Below are 20401 nucleotides of genomic sequence, written 5' to 3' on the forward strand. Positions count from 1 at the left end.
GGCCTTTGGGGGTACAGAGCCTCTGAGAGGTGTTCTCTCTACCATTCCCTTCACTTCCTTCTTTACTTTCTTCTGTTCCTATAGTCAAGGAAAAGACATTTTGCCTCATGCCTGGCTGTAGTGAAAATTTCCTCACTGGCTCATAAACAGCCAGTTAAAAACATTGTGATCGTTCTTAAACTCACTGCCTACCTGTACGACTGCCTGAAAGGTGCTGCAAACATCAGGAGGGAGGAATGGGTGACAATCACATGAAGAAGACAAAATGGGAAGAAAATCAGATGATACAAAGACTTTAAAAATAACCAAGCTAATTATCATGACAGTGATATACAGATGAAAAGATTTAATGACCCTCAGTAACAAAATGCAGATGGTTTTGGCTATGGCTGGTATATTTGTTATTTGTGCCTGCCACTATTGCAAACCAAAAGTAAAAAAAAAAAGAGGCTGAAATGGCTCTACATTTTTCAGCATGCCAGCCAACATGAGAGTCTGCAAAACACAATGTGAAGGCTAAATTTCTAAGCTTTGTTGCTTCAAAAATAGGGGAAATTGGACAGTGAATCGAACATATGAACCTCAGCAACGGACAAAGCAACTTTTTGAGGAAACACCTGGTTGGGTTTGAAAAACAAACAGGCCCACTTGTAGGCCAGTTGCCTGCTGAACACTACTAGTGCTGCTTCTACCATTACAGTTATTGCTACACACACACACACACACACACTCTCTCTCTCTCTCTCTCTCTCTCTCTCTCTCTCTCTCTCTCTCTCTCTCTCTCTCTCTCTCTCTCTCTCTCTCTCTCTCTCTCTCTCTCTCTCTCTCTCTCTCTCTCTCTCTCTCTCTCTCTCTCTCTCTCTCTCTCCCCTCAGACAGATGTTAAAACCTGCATCTTAAACAGCCAACTTCTGATAAAGGAGCTTCACTTGTTTGAAAGCCCAATATAATCGCAAGAGGGGCCGTCTGTTGTTTTTGAAGTGCTCTTTTTAGCCTAAATGTTGACAATTCCACCCAATCAGGCTACAATATGTAGCTAACTGCATGCTCTCCCACACCAAGCCTCCAAGACAACAGGGGGAGGTGTGTTTGATTTCAAACCAGGGTAGTCCAAACGGGTGGTAGCTCTTTCATTGAAGTGCTCTTTCCTTGTAGCAGAAACGGAGAAGAGTCAACCTGCTTCATTTCACTAGGTGGCAGACTACATGCCATCCCAGCAGTCACACTGCTCATTGCTTTGACTGACAGCCACCTTGAGCACCTCAGACATCACTGTCATCACTAATAAGCCCCTCTCTTTGTCTCTGTTAACCCTGCCCACCTCCAGCACCTTGTTCTGTGGACATTTTTCGTCAGTGCATAGGAGGAGATTAAAAAAAGTGAAGGAACGAAAAGAGAATATGATGATTTAATCTGGTTGCTATTGGTTTTAGCTTTTTCTTGTATTTTTTGGGGGTTCATTCTGTGTTTGTATTGAGCTTTTTGTCATGTTAATCATCACTTCATTGTAAATATGAAAATATTATCATCCATCAAGTGGCTTTGTTAAGATTGTAGCCTGGGCAGTTGGGCATGAATGGTGTGTCTTTTTTGTGCGTGCATGTGAGTATGCAAGTAAGTGTGTGCGCGTGTGCGTGTGTGTGTGTGTGTGTGTGTGTGTGTTTCTTTCCATAATGAAACCTTGTTAGACATCATGCTTTATCATTATTATTATTTCACACTTTTTCTTAATTTAGTGTTTTCCTAGATGTTTGTTTGTCTTTATCAGAAACCTTTCCAATATGCGTTTTTTTTTTCTCCTTTTTATTTTTATTTCACATTTTACCTCATGGACCAATCAAATCACCCGTTTTCTTATTTATTATTATGTTTTTGGGATGGTCAGGGGTTAAAATGACATGTATTCGTGCATATTAATGGCACAAGTTAAAATTGCAGATAATATATAAGTAGAATGTTCTGAGTGCAAGTGGGACAGTTGTTGGTTGATCACCATGAGCCTCTTTGTTGCTGTTTTCATTCCAAAGCATCTATTATTAATACGAATGTGCTTTTACAAATATATATCCTCTCGTTGTTATGCGGTATTTGTTTATTTGTCTGTTCCATCTGTCTTTTTTCTTTTTCTTTTTTTTTACCTTTTTTTGTTTCTTTTCTTCTCTATGGCAGAACTAAAGCTGTTGCTGAGAACACCGCTTCTGTTTTGCATTTTGACATTTTGTTGAAATTCCAACACGAGGGGCCAGTAAATTTAAGTCAGAAAAAATAAAAAAAATAAAAACTGATGCTTGAAATTCAGTTGAAACTCACTTTGACAGTATGATCATAGTATAAAGAGGGACAATTGCAAAACCACATATCGGCAGTGTTTACTGTACCAAAATTACGTCATACTAATATGAATGTAGATTTCAATGCAAAAAGAAATAATTAAAAAAAACCTTTTGATCTGAGGCAACTATTCTGGTGTTTTGTTGTCTTTATTTTAAGTAATATATAAAATTAAAAAGAGAGCTTCATGATGGCAATATGATATTCACTCATTATGATAATGTGTTTTGATATTGATAGACTTTTGTTTGATCTCATAAAAGGAGTCATTTTCCTCTGCGTCTCTAGTGTCAACAGCTGATGACAGATGTGGCAGAAACAATGCCCTTATTGTGCATTACTTTTTAATCTCATGTTTTTATTATACTTTCAACACTTTGTTTTTTTAGCTCAGTTAAACTTCATGTAGCATTTTTTTTCCTGACCAGTAAAGAAAACAGTGAATCTGCTGTTACACAATCACAAAAAAGTCCCTTGTTTAAAAGCTACTAAAATACTTTTTTAGGTTTATCTCCCGTTCCGTCATGTATTTGTGTGTTTTACGTGTGTGTAATAGTGTATAGAAAGTAAAACACATACTCCAGCGTCACGATGAGTTACAGCTTTATTTCAAAGGTGATCAAGTCAGCCTACTACAATTCCCCCCGCCCCGCCATTCAGATCACATGTCCCCTCCAGAGCTCAGACTTTGAACACAAAACTGTAGCACATCATACAGTCTATACAAAATGAATAGAAAAGGAGGAGAAAAAAAAAAACAAACAGAAAATGACCTCTAAGCTCGTCCCCTCAAAATCTGTCGTCCTCAAGGCTCCAGTGGCCATAAATCCTTTTAACCATAGTCATAGGATGTGTTTTAGCATCGGAATAATGGAAGCATTAGCACTTAAGTTGAGGCAGCAAGGAGAACTGGAGAACAGATAAGAGGACAGAAACGGAGGCACGGGTAAAGACTGTGCCTCTTTGAGAAACAAGAGCCTAACGAGCAAAATCTGTGATTCTGAAACGAGAAAAAAACAGAAAAAAATTCCCTCCCATCCTTATGAACATAGGCCCAGGTAGAAACTATAGCCACATTCATCAATGCTACGGTATTCACATGCATTGAGTGTATGCGGTGTGGAAGCAGATGTTCTGAGAGATGGGAATGTGTAAGAAATAACCAGGCACTGCCATTTATCTTTTTTGAGGAATCTCCATCTCTCAATCACTTCTGCTTCCACTGCTGATGCAAATTCACTGTACATGCTTTTGGGGAGAAATACAGATTAAAAAGGAGCCACAATATGTTTCCATGTCTGCGCAGTTATGAGTACAGTCTGATCTGATGCTTTGAATGCAGCAGTTTTGGCATGTTGACATCTGGTTTGGTTTTGTGACAGGAACCAGGGCAGGAAAGGCACTTCAAAGTGTGGATGTCCCTTCAATTTCCCGGCGATCCTGTCGTAAGCCCTAAATAATAAAAAAAGGTCAGCCGGTTGACTCCAGTAAAGCTTTGAGTCTTCCAAATGACAGAGGGGAATCTGAAAGAGACAAAGGAGATGTCAGAGGTTTGGTTTGCGGATGGTGGTGAGTCTTTTTTAAGGTTAACAACATAATTAAAGATAATAAAAATGTATGCAATGATTTATGTATCCATATTTTTAATGAACTCAACTTACAAAGACAAAAAAGGTCTTTCAAGCTGTGTGATGTGAGTCTAGCCCTCAATGGAGACCTCTGGAACAATGTGTCCATTCAGCGCTGTCTCCACCGCCATCTCCTGAAAAGCAAGTAAGACATAAGATCAAATGAATATACAGTAAAATCCCCAGAATTAATAAAAACATGATTCACTTAGGAGGCTCATGTATTTTGGATATCACATTAAATTCCTTTACCACTGAATTGAGCTGCACAGACTCCACAGCGAGCTGCTGCATTTGACATGGCATGTCACAGATTTCTGACTTTGGCTCTTCTGACGGCACATCCACACATTTCTGCTCAGCAGTGGCATCCTGAAAAAAAGAAAGGAGAGAGGCGGTTAGGAGACATGGAGTAGCTGGTCAATGGGGCCAGAGAGAGGAAAGTAACTACTATTAATAAGGTGGTTTAAAACTAACATGTTCTAAATTACATTTACTGTTTATAATATGCAAAGATGCACCAACACTAGCTATAGTTATACACATTTGCACAATATAATGAACCAGTCAGTAAAAAATGATGACAGTCAGAAAGTAACTCACAATGATCATTTCCTCTGCAGGGGGAGCGGGAGCGGGAGTGGGAGTGGGCTCAGGTTGGGGCTCAGGCTCAGCGGGGGTCACATCTACAGATTCTGTTTCAGCGATGACAGGCTCACTCATGGCCACAGTTTCCTATATGCAACAGAGGGAGTAGAATGTTAGAAAACACTGGGTGAGTATGATACATATACAAATAGACTGCTTGAAATAAACATGGCTTGAAATACAGAAAATACAATCCTCCTGATCTTTAAATGACATTTCAAACAACCACTCAATATAGGAAATATTTTGAATTACTTCTCATTTAGTGTAAGTTAAGCTGTAGTATCTCACCTGCTCGACAGCAGCAGACTCAGCAATGGCAATCTCCACTGCTGCGACAGATTCTGTGACAACAAAGTCATCAACCAGCGTATCAGCAACATCCTGGAGGGAGAGGCACACAGGGGGTAAATAAAGGATTTCCACAGATTACCATACATTTGTTGAGAAACTATAACTTGGATTACAAAATGTAGATAAACATTGTTTACGGTTTTATTTTGTACCTCTTTGACTTCAGTTACAGGGGCTTCCACCTCTTCTACTGCAGCCTCGGGGACGGTGTCTGGCACCTGGTGAGACGATAGATACTGTCACGTAAATAATTTGCCTGAGGTAGCCAAAGCAAAGTTTATTTTTCTGAAGTATTACTTTTGATACTGAAGAAAACATGTTCTTCTACAATACAAAAAGGAAGCTAATAAGTTAAATATATTAAGAAAAAATACTCACCACTGGGATTTCCACAGATTCGGTGGGAACCTCCTGAAACAAAAAGATAATGCAATTTGTCATTAGTTCACTTGCATTTAAATTAAATAATATAAACAGCAACACATGCCAACATGTTTGTGTTTGAAAATGGCTACCTATTTCTTATATTTGAGATTAAGGACAGCATTTATTGTTATTATACTATTAAAGAATAAATGTATATGGGGAACTTCCACAATAACTATCAATATCCAAGCAATATGCTGTGCAACAGGTGATCACACAACAAAAGTGTAGAGACATAATACATAAACATTGAAAATGCATTAATATAAATGTGTGTTCTTAGGAGAGGAAAAAAATATTCATGTGGCACCTCTGTGATTGCAACAGGCTCAGCAGCGACCTCAGGTGTAACTTCTTCAGCCAACACCTCTACTTCAGCTTCATCCTCCTTAGCTGGGGGACAGACGACTGCTTCAACCACCTGTTCTGGCACAGGCAGATCTGCGACAACCTCCTCCACCAATTGCATTGCTGTTTCTGTAACCGCCTCTACTGCATCAGGCTCTGCTGCGGCAGGCTCTGCTGCAGCAGGCTCTGCTGCGGCAGGCTCTACTGTGGCAGAAACTTCGGTTTCTGTAACCGCCTCTACTGCAACAGGCTCTACTGGGGCAGAAACTTCGGTTTCTGTAACCGCCTCTACTGCAACAGGCTCTGCTGGGGCAGAAACTTCAGCTTCTGTAACTGCCTCTACTGCAGCAGGCTCTACTGCGGCAGGAACTTGGTCACTAGTAAGTACTTCCACCACTTCTTCAGTGGCTTCAATTATGGGTTCTGACACAGCAACATCTTCTGTGACGGCCACCTCCACCTCAGCCTCAGTGACTGCAACTTCCTCTGGCAAGGCCTCGGCCTCCACCTTGGTTTCTGGCTCACTGACATCTTGTGTCTGCACATACAAAATCAACACATTAATAAAACAGGTAAACTCTTATTATATAACAACAACTATGAACTGCATTTTTAGTTATTCTTTTCTTTTATTCTTTGCTTTTTAGTCTTAACTGAACATTGTTATATTTTATGTGTACTGATTTGATTGGTTTTAATCATTTAAGAATTCATGAATTTAGATCTGATCATGTGCCTCTGTTTGTTTGTGTGTTTGTTTGTTTGTTTGTTTGTTTGTTCCCTGAAAGCATTTGGCATAGGTGAGACAAATGTATGCATTATATAAGACAACCAGACCTGAGGCAAATGGTCGACTCCAAGGTGTGGTTGTTATTCATAAGGTGTGAGGCTTAAGTCATAAAAACATTTAACACTTTCCCATTGAAAGGATTGTATGTTGTACAGCTGTTATAAACTTTATAAGACACAAGTGGAAACAGTTTTGCTGTGATTTCATTTATGTCGTCATTTGGACCACTGTTATGCAGAGTTTTAATTTTTCTGTTCTCAATAAATACAGTCTCTTACGCTTCCTTAAAAGCACAGCACACTTAGTTTGAATGCATCCTTATTAGTTTTTAATTGATGTAGAAGGAATTGTGCTTTAAAGCTGTCTCCAAAATTACCTGTAAGCAGATCTCACTTGTAATCTTTCATATTGAGTTACGCTTGAGTTGTTAAATACCAGTTGAATGTGCCTCTGGCTTATTCCAAAGATACTCCCTAACAAAGTTGAAGTTTGTGTGAGGAGTGGAGGGGGTACAAGGGGGGGAATTGAGCATATGAGCATGTGAGTTTGTGCACTGAGAAATAGATGAAATGCAGGTTTGTTTTACCTCAATCTCAGCGGGAGCCACCACCAGAGTCTCAGCTGGGGGTGTGATCTATTAGGGAAAAAGAGAGAGTTTATGCATGAGTCAGCGAAATAAGACACAAACATACACATGTATATAATTTAATAAGAACAGAGTGTAGTTGGCAGAAAATCCTTGTTGTTAAAAAGTGCTTTTGGGAATATATTAAAAAGCATTTATTAGCAATTAAAACTTATCTAACATTGCTGTAATTCCCCTGTTTTTCTTTTACTGCTTCAACAGTCAAAGATAAGACTTTTGAAGTGTTGTACACACCCGTTCTAAAAATGAGCCCCAAGCACAAACGATCTTCTACTCAACAGTTTGTCAGTCAAACTGTATTGTAGCTGTGATAGCCTCAAGGCTTTCAGTAGAGAAAACCCTGTGAAAGACTAAGCTGGTTTACTGTCTCCGAAAAAGGAAATCAGAATGTTTTCAAATCATAAATTCACTCTAGCGGTTCACACACACAAAGCTACTGCACACACTGTCCTTAGAGTATACTTTGTGTGTGAGTGCTGCTTCGCTTTGGGAGGAGGGGAGGTGCATTATACATCCTACAGGAATGTTACAACCAATTGCATAATAGAAAGCTGGTACGCCCATTTCTCGCCCCCTTTTCTATAACCCAACTCAAATTCAGAAAAATGTATTCTTCACCTTATTAAACTACCTGCGTCATCAGGTCTGCCCTCCAAAAAATCTACTGCATCTTTCATAACATCTTTCATAACATGTCTTTTCAGAATGATGCTAGCTGGCCTTGACGAGAGAAATTGTATGTTCCAGACACCAAAATGTCCAAATAATGGCAGAGATGACCCATATTTTCCTTTTTGCAGCCATGCCACCAATTTACTAGAGCAGTTGGCTATAGCTTAAGTAGCCACAGGCGCCACCCATTGTGCATCCAAGTGCATTGAACCATAGTGGCAATCGCAGGGAGCAGCCCATAAATATTGTAAATCTTCGTAGTCTGACAATAAATTATTTAACCTGATTTGTAGCAGCCTGTCTTCAATGTAGGACAACTCTGGTGCATGGAAGCTGCCACTTAGTCACGAACACACCAATCATCCATTGGTCAAAATCATGAAAGCTCTCAATAGAGAAAGTTTGAATTTACATTTTTGTTATTTTAACATCTCAACCTCTTTTTCCCTGTCCTGCTACTGGAAAAACAACTTTTTAACAAAAGTCAAATGGACAAACATGCGCATACAATTGAGAAAGGTAAATATATACTGCAGCTGTAACCTTAAAGGAATGGTATAGGGGAAAAGAAAGGAGGGGGGAAGGAAGAAGGAGGGTTGGGGGTGGGTAGACTTACTATAGACCTTCCTTTGCTTGACAGTGTAACACGCACACATGTAGATGCACACACATGTGCTCCCTATACATACACACCCCCTCCAGCCTTTCCCCGTTGGAGAACATTGTGTACCAAGCTCATCTGTGCACAGCTCCTCACAGCCTCACTATTCCAACTGAGAGACCAATTCAGCACAGGCCAAAGCTGATCTAAGAACAGCCACCTTTTACAAATTTTAACTCTTAGACAAGAACATAATGTACCTAGTGTTGTGTACTCTGTGTTCAAACCAACTTCACACACATTTTGGATTCTTCAGGATTTCTGACAACCAATTAAAAGTTTAGGGGAACAATTTTGCCACCTTGTAAGAACTGACCTTTCTAAGATGTGTGTAAATAAAGTAGAAAAAATGTAACAGAGACTTGATTAAATGATTCACATTGGTAAAGGAGAGTGTTGGTTTGACTTGTCTCAGCTAACAAAGCCCCGTAGTGTCCAAGAAAACAAACCCATAAAAGATGCCAGGAAATGTGGGGAGGGCTGCGTGTGTGTGTGTGTGTGCGTGTGCGCGTGTGTGCGTGTGCGCGTGTGCGTGTGCGTGTGTGTGTGTGTGTGTGTGTGTGTGTGTGTGTGCGCGTGTGTGTGTGCGTGTGTGTGTGCACATGTGTGTAGGAAGGCTGGACATTAGGGGGGGAAGGGTTGGGGGTCCTCACGTGCCATACCACAAGGTGATCATTTTTCATGGCAAAAAAACGTAAGAAATACCACTTCATAAATCTTTGTCTCTTACTATTTTCTCACTCTGGTCATTGTATGAAAGTGGCAAAAGAAAAGATCATTAACCATCATTTGAAAGCATGATGTAGACAGTATTTTCATTGTGATAAGATCAAACTGAAAGCAAATGTACCCGAAGACATCCCTTCACTAGAAATTTGTCACAGACTTTAAAAAGGTTGTGACAGCTGCCTGTAAGCTCCTCTTCAGCACACAAAATTCCAAAGGCTAAACTACACAACTGTACACACAAAGAAAAATGCCCCCTACCCATGTCCCAACATAGAATACCCTACCCAATATCCCACCTTCCCCATTCCTGTCTCCACCCAGTGCTCCCAGCAAAGACCCAATGATAAAAGGAGCACACATGGATGAACAAGTGGACATGCTGACTCGACAGGCTAATATGGCCCTATAGGTCACGATAGGGTAGGGATAGAGGAGAGAAGAGAAGAGAAGAGGGGGGAGAAAGAAAGAGGGAGAAAGGAGAGACAGGAGAGACAGGAGAGAGAGAGGAGCAAGTGGGAGGAGGGAAGGAAGGGTGACAAGGGAGAGTGAATTTACAAGGGAAAGAGGGGTGAGGGACAGAAAGGGGGAGTTAACAGGGAGCAAGCTGGTACAAAATGTTCAGCCTCAGCTGGAGCCGCACCCACCCACCATTGCTTCAGGCCAGAGAAAAATGAAATACGCTCAACAGGTCTTAAGATTGAATGTTGTGAGTTTATACTCACCTGAGCCTCCGTAGTAACATCCAGAAGCGGTAGGGCCACCTCTCTTTGGCCCCTAAGCCAGCTGAATACGAGCCCCATTTACAACGCCTCTGATTCTATCATCTACTGACCAACTGACGGAGTGTCGCCTAGTGTAGCCTCACAAGTGGTGTCACAGAATGAGCACTTTCTTGCAGAACTGTGGCCTTAAGTGTGCATGCCGTTTATGTAAGGAGCAACGTTTAACAGAGCTCAGCAATCACAAAGTACCACTGTCTCAAAATTGAGAAATGTTAATAAAACTTTTATCATTTGCACCACATATCTATTCTCCTGCTGTATGTGTTACAGCAGTTACAGCCAGTTCTGGCTACTTTCAATTACGCAAAGTTTTGTCTCGAGTGTGTCTGTGAGCGTCTAAGCTGAAACTGGCACATCTGCAAGTAGTGAAGGGGCCAAAGAAGAAGCGAGCGAGAAAGGAGAGAAAACAGAGAGGGGTGGTGTGGTGGGAGGAATGGAGGGACGGACGGAGGGACAGGGGGGTGGATACTGCCACAGCTTAACAGCTACACAATGATGGGCAGTCCATCTCCTATAGAAATGTCTTTATTGGCCCTGTATAGCTCTGTGGTTAGAGCTTACTTACGCTTTAGAGATTACAATCAAAACCTCAAAACCAAAATGACATATATGTGAACTTGACAGGGGGGCAAAGGATTACTATTAACACCTCCTGTCCCTTTTCTCTCTCATCCTGGGCAGCATTGTGCACTTAATGTGCACACAAACACACATGTGAACACATACACATGCACCATATGTGGTCATGGCTCAATTATAGGAAGTCCATGAATTTAGTGTGTGCATGTGCATGTGTGTGTGTGTGCGTGTGTGTGTGTGTGTGTGTGTGTGTGTGTGTGTGTGTGTTCACACTGAGTTTAGGCACACGGATGTACTGTACATGTGTGTGCGTCTGCACATAGCCTGCAGTCTACTGGCTGAAACAGAACGTTCTGTTCCCAAATTGTGCACATGATGGCTACATGAAAGACACTTTACAATAAAGACCATATTAAAAATGTGTAGATATAGATGTTAAAATTATGTTTATATTTAGTTGACTGGGACACATTAATATCTTTTATACAAAGCACAATTATAATACATATCGGGGATTAATGATAGCAGGAGCTTCTGCAAAAGCTAAAACAAAGGCCAAAAACCATGCATAGTTTTAAATACAATGGAGGACAGACTTGATAGCCAACTGTTAATTACAATGTGCCATAAAGCAGACTGAATTTGGACAAGGTGTTCTTGCATCACAGTGATAAAATGAAAAAAATTCAGTCCAACACCATACTGCTAACCATACTGTAGGACTGTATTTCAGAGACCACATTCCCCCTTTATCTTATTCAATAAACCTTCTCAAAAAGAAGTAACACATTTTTAAAAGATATGTGCTTTTTAACACAGGCAAACAAGATGCATATGATAATGACTACTGAAAAGGCTCTGCTCAGTCTCACTTATGTAGCCAACAATCTCTCTACTTTCCACCTCTTTGCTAAATGGAACACGTTGTTCCCTAGGCCTCCCACCCCCCACCAGTTCCACCTCTTTCCTCCCATAAGGACCCAGCCACAGCACATACTATTCAACCAACCAATGCCTAAATTGGTCTTTCCACAAAACTCCAAATTAGACTGACAAACTATATACAGAAAAAGACCACAAAACAACAACAACCATATACATATAAAACTGTACTGAAGCTCATTTCTTCATCAGGACATTTCCACATAACACATGTGACCAATAAGCATCTCCACTGACAAAAAAGATTCTCCCTGGCAACTGCATGCAGGTTTAATGAAGGTACTTGCTGAACCCAACACAGTTCATTGTGCTAAAACACAAGTAGGTGAGATGTCATAAAAAGTCTCTCATAAACTGCCATTGCAGACCAAATTACCTTTAAGGAGACTTCACCAGTCTTACAGACAAATAACCCATTAGGGATAATGTTTTCTAATAAGCATAGAAAGAGAATATAATGTGTCTTACCTCAGCTACTGGTTCTGTTTCGGAAATGATAGGTTCAACCTCCTTTACAATGGCACCATCAACTTCAGAGGCCTCTACTGGTGGAGTTTCGACGATTGGTGCTTCTTCAGTGACCGGCGCTGGGACTTCAACCTCAACTTCTGCAGGAGTCTGTTCCGGCACCACAGCCTCAGGCTCTGGTGCTTCTACCACAACTGGGACGGGCTCTGCAACAGGTTCTTTCACAACTGGTTCTGGTTCTGGTACTACTTTGGGAGTCTCCACAATGGGGACAGCGATGGGTACTGCCTCTGGGATCTTTTGTTTTACTTGTACTGGTGCCGGAGCTTTAACTGGTTTCTTTGTGGCAGGGGGCACACTCACTGCAATCCCAGGGCTGGCTTTGACTGGTGGGTTGGCTGCATGCTGCTCTTCGAGGGCTCTCCTCTGGGCTTGCTGCGAGGGGGAGAAGAAACAAAAAAATCAGGGTTAATGATTGATGTCTTGTCATAACATTGGGAGCCACCATTTAAGTTTAAGATTCTTTTCATGCATTCATCCTGCAGCAACACACACTCTGCTCCAGTCAATTACATTGTGTAGGTTAATTGAACATTTAAAGTCGCAGGATATAGTGGCAACTAGTGGTGAAGTTGCAGATTGCAAAAAACTGAATACCCTAACCCTAACCCTAAACCACCCCCCCTCACCCCCCCACCCCACACACACACACACACTGGCATGTAGGAGAACTCACAGTGGCTGCAAAACTCACACAAAACATGAAAGGCCCTATAGAGCCAGTGTTTGGTTTGTCTGTTCTGGGCTACTGTAGTAACATGGTGGATAGTGCAACATGGCGGGCTCTATGGGAGAGTAATAACTCCCTATGTAAATATAAAGGGCTCATTCTAAGGTAACAAAACACAATTCTTATTCTCTCCCTATTCTCTCTTCTTCTACACTAATCAGAACATACTTATGAATATTATATTCCATTTCTGCTAAGTCCGTTCCACAAGATGCCACTAAATTCTACAAACTACACCTTTAAATTAATTTAGTTTAATCATATTTTCACTTTACTATCTAATCTTAATAAAACTTAAACGATGAGAGGAGTGTGAGCCTTCATCTTTCCACCTGACTCTCTTTAATATTTCATGATGGTGTGGTATTAACCATATAAGGCACACTGTGTAGATTGATAAAGTAAATTGATAAAGAATGAAGATGAATTATTACTGATTCAAATAGGAGTGTTACCGGTCCAATTCTTGCTGAGCACCTCAACTTGCTCAGATACTGACGTTGTCAGTTTGTTGTTCAAGCTAATGCATTTCTATCTACAGGAATACCAGGGATGCCATCCCAGCCAGGTCCAACTTGTTTTTCAGCTTCAGACAAAACCCCCTCGGGCTTTAATAGGGGTTTTAGAAGCGCCGACAACTGGAGGGAGGGGCTGGGTAACTGGGAGTGGACCCAGCAAAGCTAGTTAGATAATAGGGGCTAATTAGTTGAATCAGAATGGTCCTGACATGTTTGGTGAAGCGGGAATGGAAACCGTGCGAGTCAGCAGCACTGATGGGTGCCCCGGGGGCCAGACAGTGGGCCTAATCACATCATAATCAGGTTATAATCAGGTTACAATCACTCCCTGAAAATGCTTTTGTTAGGCCGACAGCCAGTAAGGCATTCACAGTGCTGGACCAATGCTGTAAGCCAACAGAGCATGTGTATGTGTGTATATGTGTGTGTGTATATGTGTGTATGTGTATGTGGGTGCGCGTGCATGTGTTCGTGTGTGTGTATATGTGTGTGTGTGCATATGCCTGTCCAGCTATCTGCCGTCAAAACAACCCCTCCCTTACCTCATCCCACAAATAGCTCACTGCCTAGAAATCCAAACCTCACTACCACAAAATGATAGATAAATTAAACTAATCCAAATTGTAATTTCTTTTTCCTCAGGCAGTGTGAAATTCTCAGCAGGCCCAATCACTGTTTACCAAGGTGGGGGTGGTTACCTACAAAGGCATGTGCTGAAGAGGAGCACTCAGGTTGAAGACTTCAAGTGTCCAGCAGTTCCTTCCCTTCCTGCCCTTCTAATATCTCTGATTAGTGATAACACTGAACTGTAAGTGACTTCTGAGCCCACTTTTATCTGAGTGTTACTGGCAGCCTCTGAGAGAATCAGAGAGACTGTGCAGACTCCATCCAGTCTCGTAAACTAATACAAGACATTCCTCCAGTCAACACACTACCATAGGCTTAGAAGAAGGGGGTGGGGGTGCTGAAGGACTGAGCTTCAAGGGAGCTTGAAGGGGGGTCAAACTGAGCTTTGCAGCTTTCAATAGTGAAGCAAGTGATCATTTTGAGGAGAAATGAGTAATTTAAGGCACAGTTTGAAACAATGACTTATTATGTTTGAAAATGAAATTATAGAACATATTGTTCAGTGATGAAATAACCTTTGCCCTCGGGGTAATTGGAGCCTCAGTGCTACTTTCTCACTCATTAAATACCCCTCCCCCCTTCTTGCCACACCCACTAAGTCTATTTGGGCACTGAATGTTCAGAACTAGAATTTTTCTCAGTTACCTAAGAGCAGTGGGTAGGGGGCAGGAGTCAGATGGGTCATTTATCATGGCATTGTTGCTCCCTTGTATTGATTTGGTGCTAATAAATACAGCAGCATGTCATATAAGTGAAGACGGTGTGCGTGCATTGTGTGTGTGAGATGGGGGCCTGTACTTATATGTTGTTGTTGTTGTTTATAACTGCCACTTTTCACAAACGTGGAATCTCCATCAAATCTGACTCTGTGAAGCTTCGTCGATGAAAAACATCCTAAAAAATCTAAAAGCAAGCTCGGTCGCCCTTTACTTAGCCCCTCTGGACAGTCTCCTATCATTTGAAGCAGACGCACTGGGAGCGCATGGCGCACGGAGTCAAATAAAGCAGAGAATAATTGTGTTTTTCTCTAGCACATAATAAAAGGGGCCACGTGTCTCAAGTGTAGCAAATTCGCGTGTATAATTTCGATATAATCTAATAAACGTATCTATGGCACAGTCTTCTATCTTTGCGCTATTTGCGCTATTTTACGCACGGAGCTTGGAGCGCTCCTCGGGAGTTTGCTTTCTAGACATTTTTGTTACGTTTATATTGGCATTTTGTTATAAGCTCATGTTAAAAAGCTTTCATTTTAATTTATGAACATGAATTTTACAACATATATTATGAACAGTGTGTTTTTTATTAATCTGCCAACGGTTATTATAAATGAAATGCACAATTACATCGTTTTGTTTTCTGGGAAAAGATAACCACTACCACCACAAACTGTTAAAATGTCCTTTTAAGGGGAAAAAATTGGATAGTTACAGGTTTTTCACAAACTGCACCAAACGAAATTGAGTTAATGATCTACTGTTATCCAAGAGATTTTAGATACGATCGTGTTGAGAATAAATAAAGAGTGCGCCTAGGACAACTTACCACCCTCCTCATGCGACGCTTGTTCTTCTTCCTCTTGCTGGGCATTTTGATGTTGTGTGCTGATGGAAACAAGAAGGACTGAAGAAATGAAACGAAGCAGCGAGACCGAGGGAACTAAGGGGGTCTTTATAAAGCCCCCGGTTTTTCTGTTACCTTTGCGCCGAACCTATAGCAGGACTGGGATGAAATATTGGGGGCGTGGAGAAAGACAGAGAGAAACACATACACACCCCCAACCTAACACACATGCACGTGCACGACAGTTCAGTGAGTTGATTGTATCAGAGTTGGGCTACTGGCTGGATGGTGGGATATGTTATGTAACCTCTCCATCAGAGCAAAGAGTGAGAGAGTGAGTGGCCCCTGGGCTTACAGAGTGCCACACCCCCCTTTGGATAGAAATACTTTTTTAGTGAAGCACATGGCATCAAAAGCACATGCTCTGAAATATTTTACTACCTTTTCTTCTTCTTTTAGAATTTATCATAGTCAATTTGAATGCACTGAACATAAATTATGCAACTGTCAAAATCACATTTTTTTCTCTGAAAGAAAACAAACAAGAGGAATAAGGCACAAAAAGCCACTCTTGATTATGAAACAGTGTTGGCCTCTGTCAGCTACTCTATTTTGCATTAAAACACGAAGCCAGACAAAAGTTTTCATTATGTGTGTGTCTCTCTCCACAGAATAAAGAGAAAGAAAGCTTGTACATGTGTGTACGCCCACCGCCCCCCTGCACTGCTTAAGTTGTGAGCACCCATTGTTTCCAGCTCCTCACATACAGTCAGCTGTACTCATACATTATCACAGAAAAAATGAATATATGTTTAAATTTATCATGTAATGTCTTACTCACATGGAGCAAACATACAACTCCCATTAACATGTTTTTACACTTCACACACTTCACACACGTTGCACAGTGATGACAAGGTGTCAGTTCAGCTTTCATTTTTTGGGAGGGATTTGTCAAACAAACTTAGTTGACATTATACGACGTGGCAGTCTTCCAGTTTGATTTACTCCTTAACACTGTTTAAGTGCAGATGGATTACATGCTTGCAGTGCTTCTACGTGTCACCAGCATATCTCTGTTGAACTGGTGATCTTTCACTGTAGTCACTGTATAGCTCAAGAAAACATCAGCAGAAAGTACAGCTGCTGGAGGAACTGAACCAGTGACCTTTCTGTTCAAGGACTAAGACATAGGGCAGAAAATTTCAGAATAGCTTTAAAATTTTGCAACATAAATTCTTCCAAATACTAAGATGATATATAGTGGAATCTAAACTAATGTAGTGAGTACGTATGTGTAAGTTATGGTACATTGCGCCTAAGTCAATAGACAACATGCAGGAGGAGTGCTGAGTATGTTGTTGTACAGTTGGTCTAGCAGGCCAGACATTTATTTTTTTCAAAGGGTAAAAACACATCTTAGAGATATTTCTGAAGCTCTTTGCACCCACAAAGTTGTTTTTTAGCTGCCTAAACCCCACACTACATATAAATACACTGTAGAAGCTATAACCAGTATAGACAGTGGTATACATGTCATATAAAAAATGAATAAAGATGAATACACTATATTTTGGGTATAACCAGTACAAATATGAATAAGCAGTGTAGAGTAGTTTAAAATAGCAACAGTAACAGTAAATATTGGTAAATAGTAGATAGTAGGTGGTTCAATCTGTGTAGGGGTTGATGGTGATCAATTCAGTCTTTGGACGAAGGAGTTGCTATTCTATAAATAGCAAATGTGAAAAAGTTCAGTCACTGAAGTAAGTAGTTTGTGTTGGGGATAAGGGAGCTATCATCATGAGGTAGAGTTCAGCAAGGTGAGAGCTGAGAGGAAGAAGCTGTTCCTGGATCTGCTGATCCTGAAACAGAGTTTCCTCTAGCGACTCCTAGAAGGACGGAGGCCCTTCTAGGAGTCGCTAGTTTGTGGCTGTGGTGAAAGGTGTCCCTTGCAGACACTGCTTGTGATGGACCGCCTCAATGGCATGGAGTGGAGTATCAGTGATGCGTCGGGCAGTTTTTACCACCCTCTGCAGTGCCTTCCAGTCTGAGGCAGCATAGTTGCCTTACCAAACTGTGATAGAATTAACGAGGATGCGCTCAGTGGTGCAGCTGTAAAAGTTAACAAGAATCTGAGGAGACAGATGGGCTTTTCTCAGTCTCTTCAGAAAAAAGAGGTGCCAGAGAGCTTTAGTGACCATGGTCTAGGTGTTAAGGCCCAAGAGAGGTCCTTGGAAATGTGGACACGCAGAAACTTGAAGCTTCAGTGGGTGTTAGGCAGGAGTTGAGGAACCAGGACCAGCCTCTCAAACTACAGGTCCTCCAAAATAAACAACCACATGGATTGTTTGTGCCATGCACTCCAGAATCACCCATTTCAGTGTTTTCAGAATGAACTGAAGGGTAATATTCCAGTTTTTATAACTAAACTAAGTTTGGAGTTTGGGCACAAAACCACTTGGTCAGGGTTGGGATAGCTGATGGTTTGGGTTAAAATGACAACTTGAAATGTGATTAGTGATTTCTTACAGTTAGGCAACTTTTGTTGTCAGTAAACACTGCTTTAAATGTGTCCTGACTTGAAAAGTTGAAAACATGACACTCACAGTTGGAAATGGGAAGTGAACAGTGGTCTCCTGAAGCTAAGTTCCCTTTTTGCCATCTAAATGCCAAGTAAATTTTGACCTGTTAGCAACTGTATATGAAAAGTCAGGGGACATCTAACGTCATCATAATTTATCCTCAGAAAATTATGCATTATCATTCATACCAATTTCATGGCAATCCACCCCAACCAGACCTTAACCCCATTGTTGTCACTTCTATAAAACATAATTATTTTTTAAGTGATTTCGAACAGTTTTGGAAAGCACATACAAACATGGCATTTTAAAAACCATTTTGTGGATCATTGTGGAGTTCATGGATCTATGTGGTTGTTTATTTATGTGGAATTGTTGGGTAATCAAGTAGCACCCAGAAACTGCCCCCTGCTGTTTCAGCCCTTGATTTGACCATTCCATTTGTCATTGTCAGATGAGTGCCAGACTCTGGTGTTGAAATACAAAACTGCCTTACCCACTGATTACAACTGTATCTGCATACTGTTGTTACCTTTTGGCTCAGTGTGCTACTCTGCCATTGCTCTTGGCTGGCTTACTTTCAGCAACACTCATTGATTTTGTGTGTGTCACAAAATAATCCCTCTGTGTTTGAGGGGGATTCAGTCACAGAATAAAAGTCAGAGTGTTTCACTCACACAGTGTCAGATGCCACATACTGTAATTGTAATGTCTCTTTCCGTTTTTAGTCTTGTCCTGAAGCCCATGTCCTCTTGCTCACCTGTTTTTATTCTCTAATCATCCCCATCTGCTCCTATCTCTCTCCCTAATTATTCAGTGTACCCGCTCGCTTACCACTGTCTACAGTCAGATCATCACTGTTGCTGCATGCCCCATTCTCCTCTAATCCTGTTTGGACTCTGTGCCTTTTCCATAAACCTCAGTATCATTATTTTACCATTAATATAGCCAATCTGTTGCTGTCTGAGCCTTATTGTCTTGCACTTCCTGTGATAAGTCTTAGCTTAAAGTCTAAAGTTTTGCTTCCCTCTGCAATTTAAATAACAACCTTCACCACATACTTGCTAAACAGCTGCTGAGGTGTGGTTCCACCCAGGAACGATTGTCTGAGGGGCAACATGGTTCGTTTACCAAGAACAGCTGGTGTATTGTGATTTAAAATGCTTGTTAGATTTTGTGATACCCAAAATAGCCTCAGGAGATAACCTTAACAAGATTATTTACTTCCCTATCTTTCTTTGATAGGACTTGCTTTTTACTTTCTCTTCCTTTTAAGTGATGATTGTATGTTTAGTGATCAATAATTTAATCACATTTTGTTTTAGTGGGATGCATTTTAATAGAGGAAACAGAGCAAAGTTGTTGTTTCAGTACATTATTGCTCTAATTTCAAAACATCATCCTTTTTAAGAAAAGAGAAGCCATCTTGTTTTTAGTCGATCACTGTGTATTTTAAGGGTTAAAAGTCTCAGCTACGTAACTAAAGCTAAAAGATGTGCATGAATGACGAGCATCGGTGCCATATTAAGTTTGAACTTAATGACTTGGTTTATTAATTCATCGATCTATGTAAACACTGAGCATGTGTGTGCTTGTTTCACATCATTTGCAGGTAAAGCAGGTTTTGTCAGGTCATATAGCTTTAGGGGGAATATTGCTGCTGTCTAATGATCAGTAAGAGAGAAAGAGTTCACTACATCAAAGTCACTTGTGACCATATCTCTGCATGCAAAGCAAAGTCATGGCACCTTAAAAGTGAGCTAATTGAATTTAGGTGGTAAAGGATTTGCGTAACAAATGGAATTTGTTTGCAGCCAAAACAGATGTTAGAGACGTAGTTGGTTGATATGTGTGTGTGTGTGTGTGTGTGTGTGTGTGTGTGTGTGTGTGTGTGTGTGTGTGTGTTTGCACCACTGTATGGTATCTAGGCACAATGATACTAAGACCTCTCAGATTTTATCTTGAAGATTTCAGGCAACACAGAGGGTGCTGAAAAGAGTTTGGCTATCAGTAAGTCTGAGGAGAATCAGTCTTTAAATAGGCTCATGATGTTTACCTGTGTTGAACTGGGTTAACCACACACACACACACACACACACACACACTGTAGGCACACTGGAATGTTGATTGTCAACAAACACCCGTCCCGAGGTCAGCTCCATGGTTACGATCCATGTACCATTGACACAAACACACACACACACACACACACACACACACACACACACAGACACACACATACACATGCACACAGGTTTTAGGTTTCCCTTAGTGAAAAAAGTGCACTGTCAGACACATTGTTTGCTAACATGCA

At 41.0% G+C, this 20401-nt stretch overlaps 1 protein-coding gene and 1 long non-coding RNA gene across 2 annotated transcripts; both read right to left on the bottom strand.

Moving 5' to 3' along the window:
- Positions 1-3793: 3793 nt before the first annotated feature.
- LOC128364877 (translation initiation factor IF-2-like) lies at positions 3794-5856 on the bottom strand. The gene is made up of 7 exons (XM_053325499.1): positions 5698-5856; positions 5114-5179; positions 4899-4991; positions 4563-4694; positions 4212-4331; positions 3993-4093; positions 3794-3854 (listed from the first exon to the last, which is right to left on the bottom strand). The coding sequence occupies exons 1-6, from the start codon at positions 5854-5856 to the stop codon at positions 4031-4033; spliced, it is 633 nt and encodes a 210-aa protein (XP_053181474.1). The 3' UTR covers positions 3794-3854; positions 3993-4030.
- Positions 5857-6037: 181 nt separating this feature from the next.
- LOC128365310 (uncharacterized) lies at positions 6038-12113 on the bottom strand. Its single transcript, XR_008321800.1, has 3 exons — positions 12005-12113; positions 7112-7159; positions 6038-6273 (listed from the first exon to the last, which is right to left on the bottom strand). It is a non-coding gene; the product is annotated as an uncharacterized LOC128365310 (long non-coding RNA).
- Positions 12114-20401: the final 8288 nt, after the last annotated feature.

Source organism: Scomber japonicus, chromosome 9, assembly GCF_027409825.1.
Source record: "Scomber japonicus isolate fScoJap1 chromosome 9, fScoJap1.pri, whole genome shotgun sequence".
NCBI classification, from domain to species: Eukaryota; Metazoa; Chordata; class Actinopteri; order Scombriformes; family Scombridae; genus Scomber; species Scomber japonicus.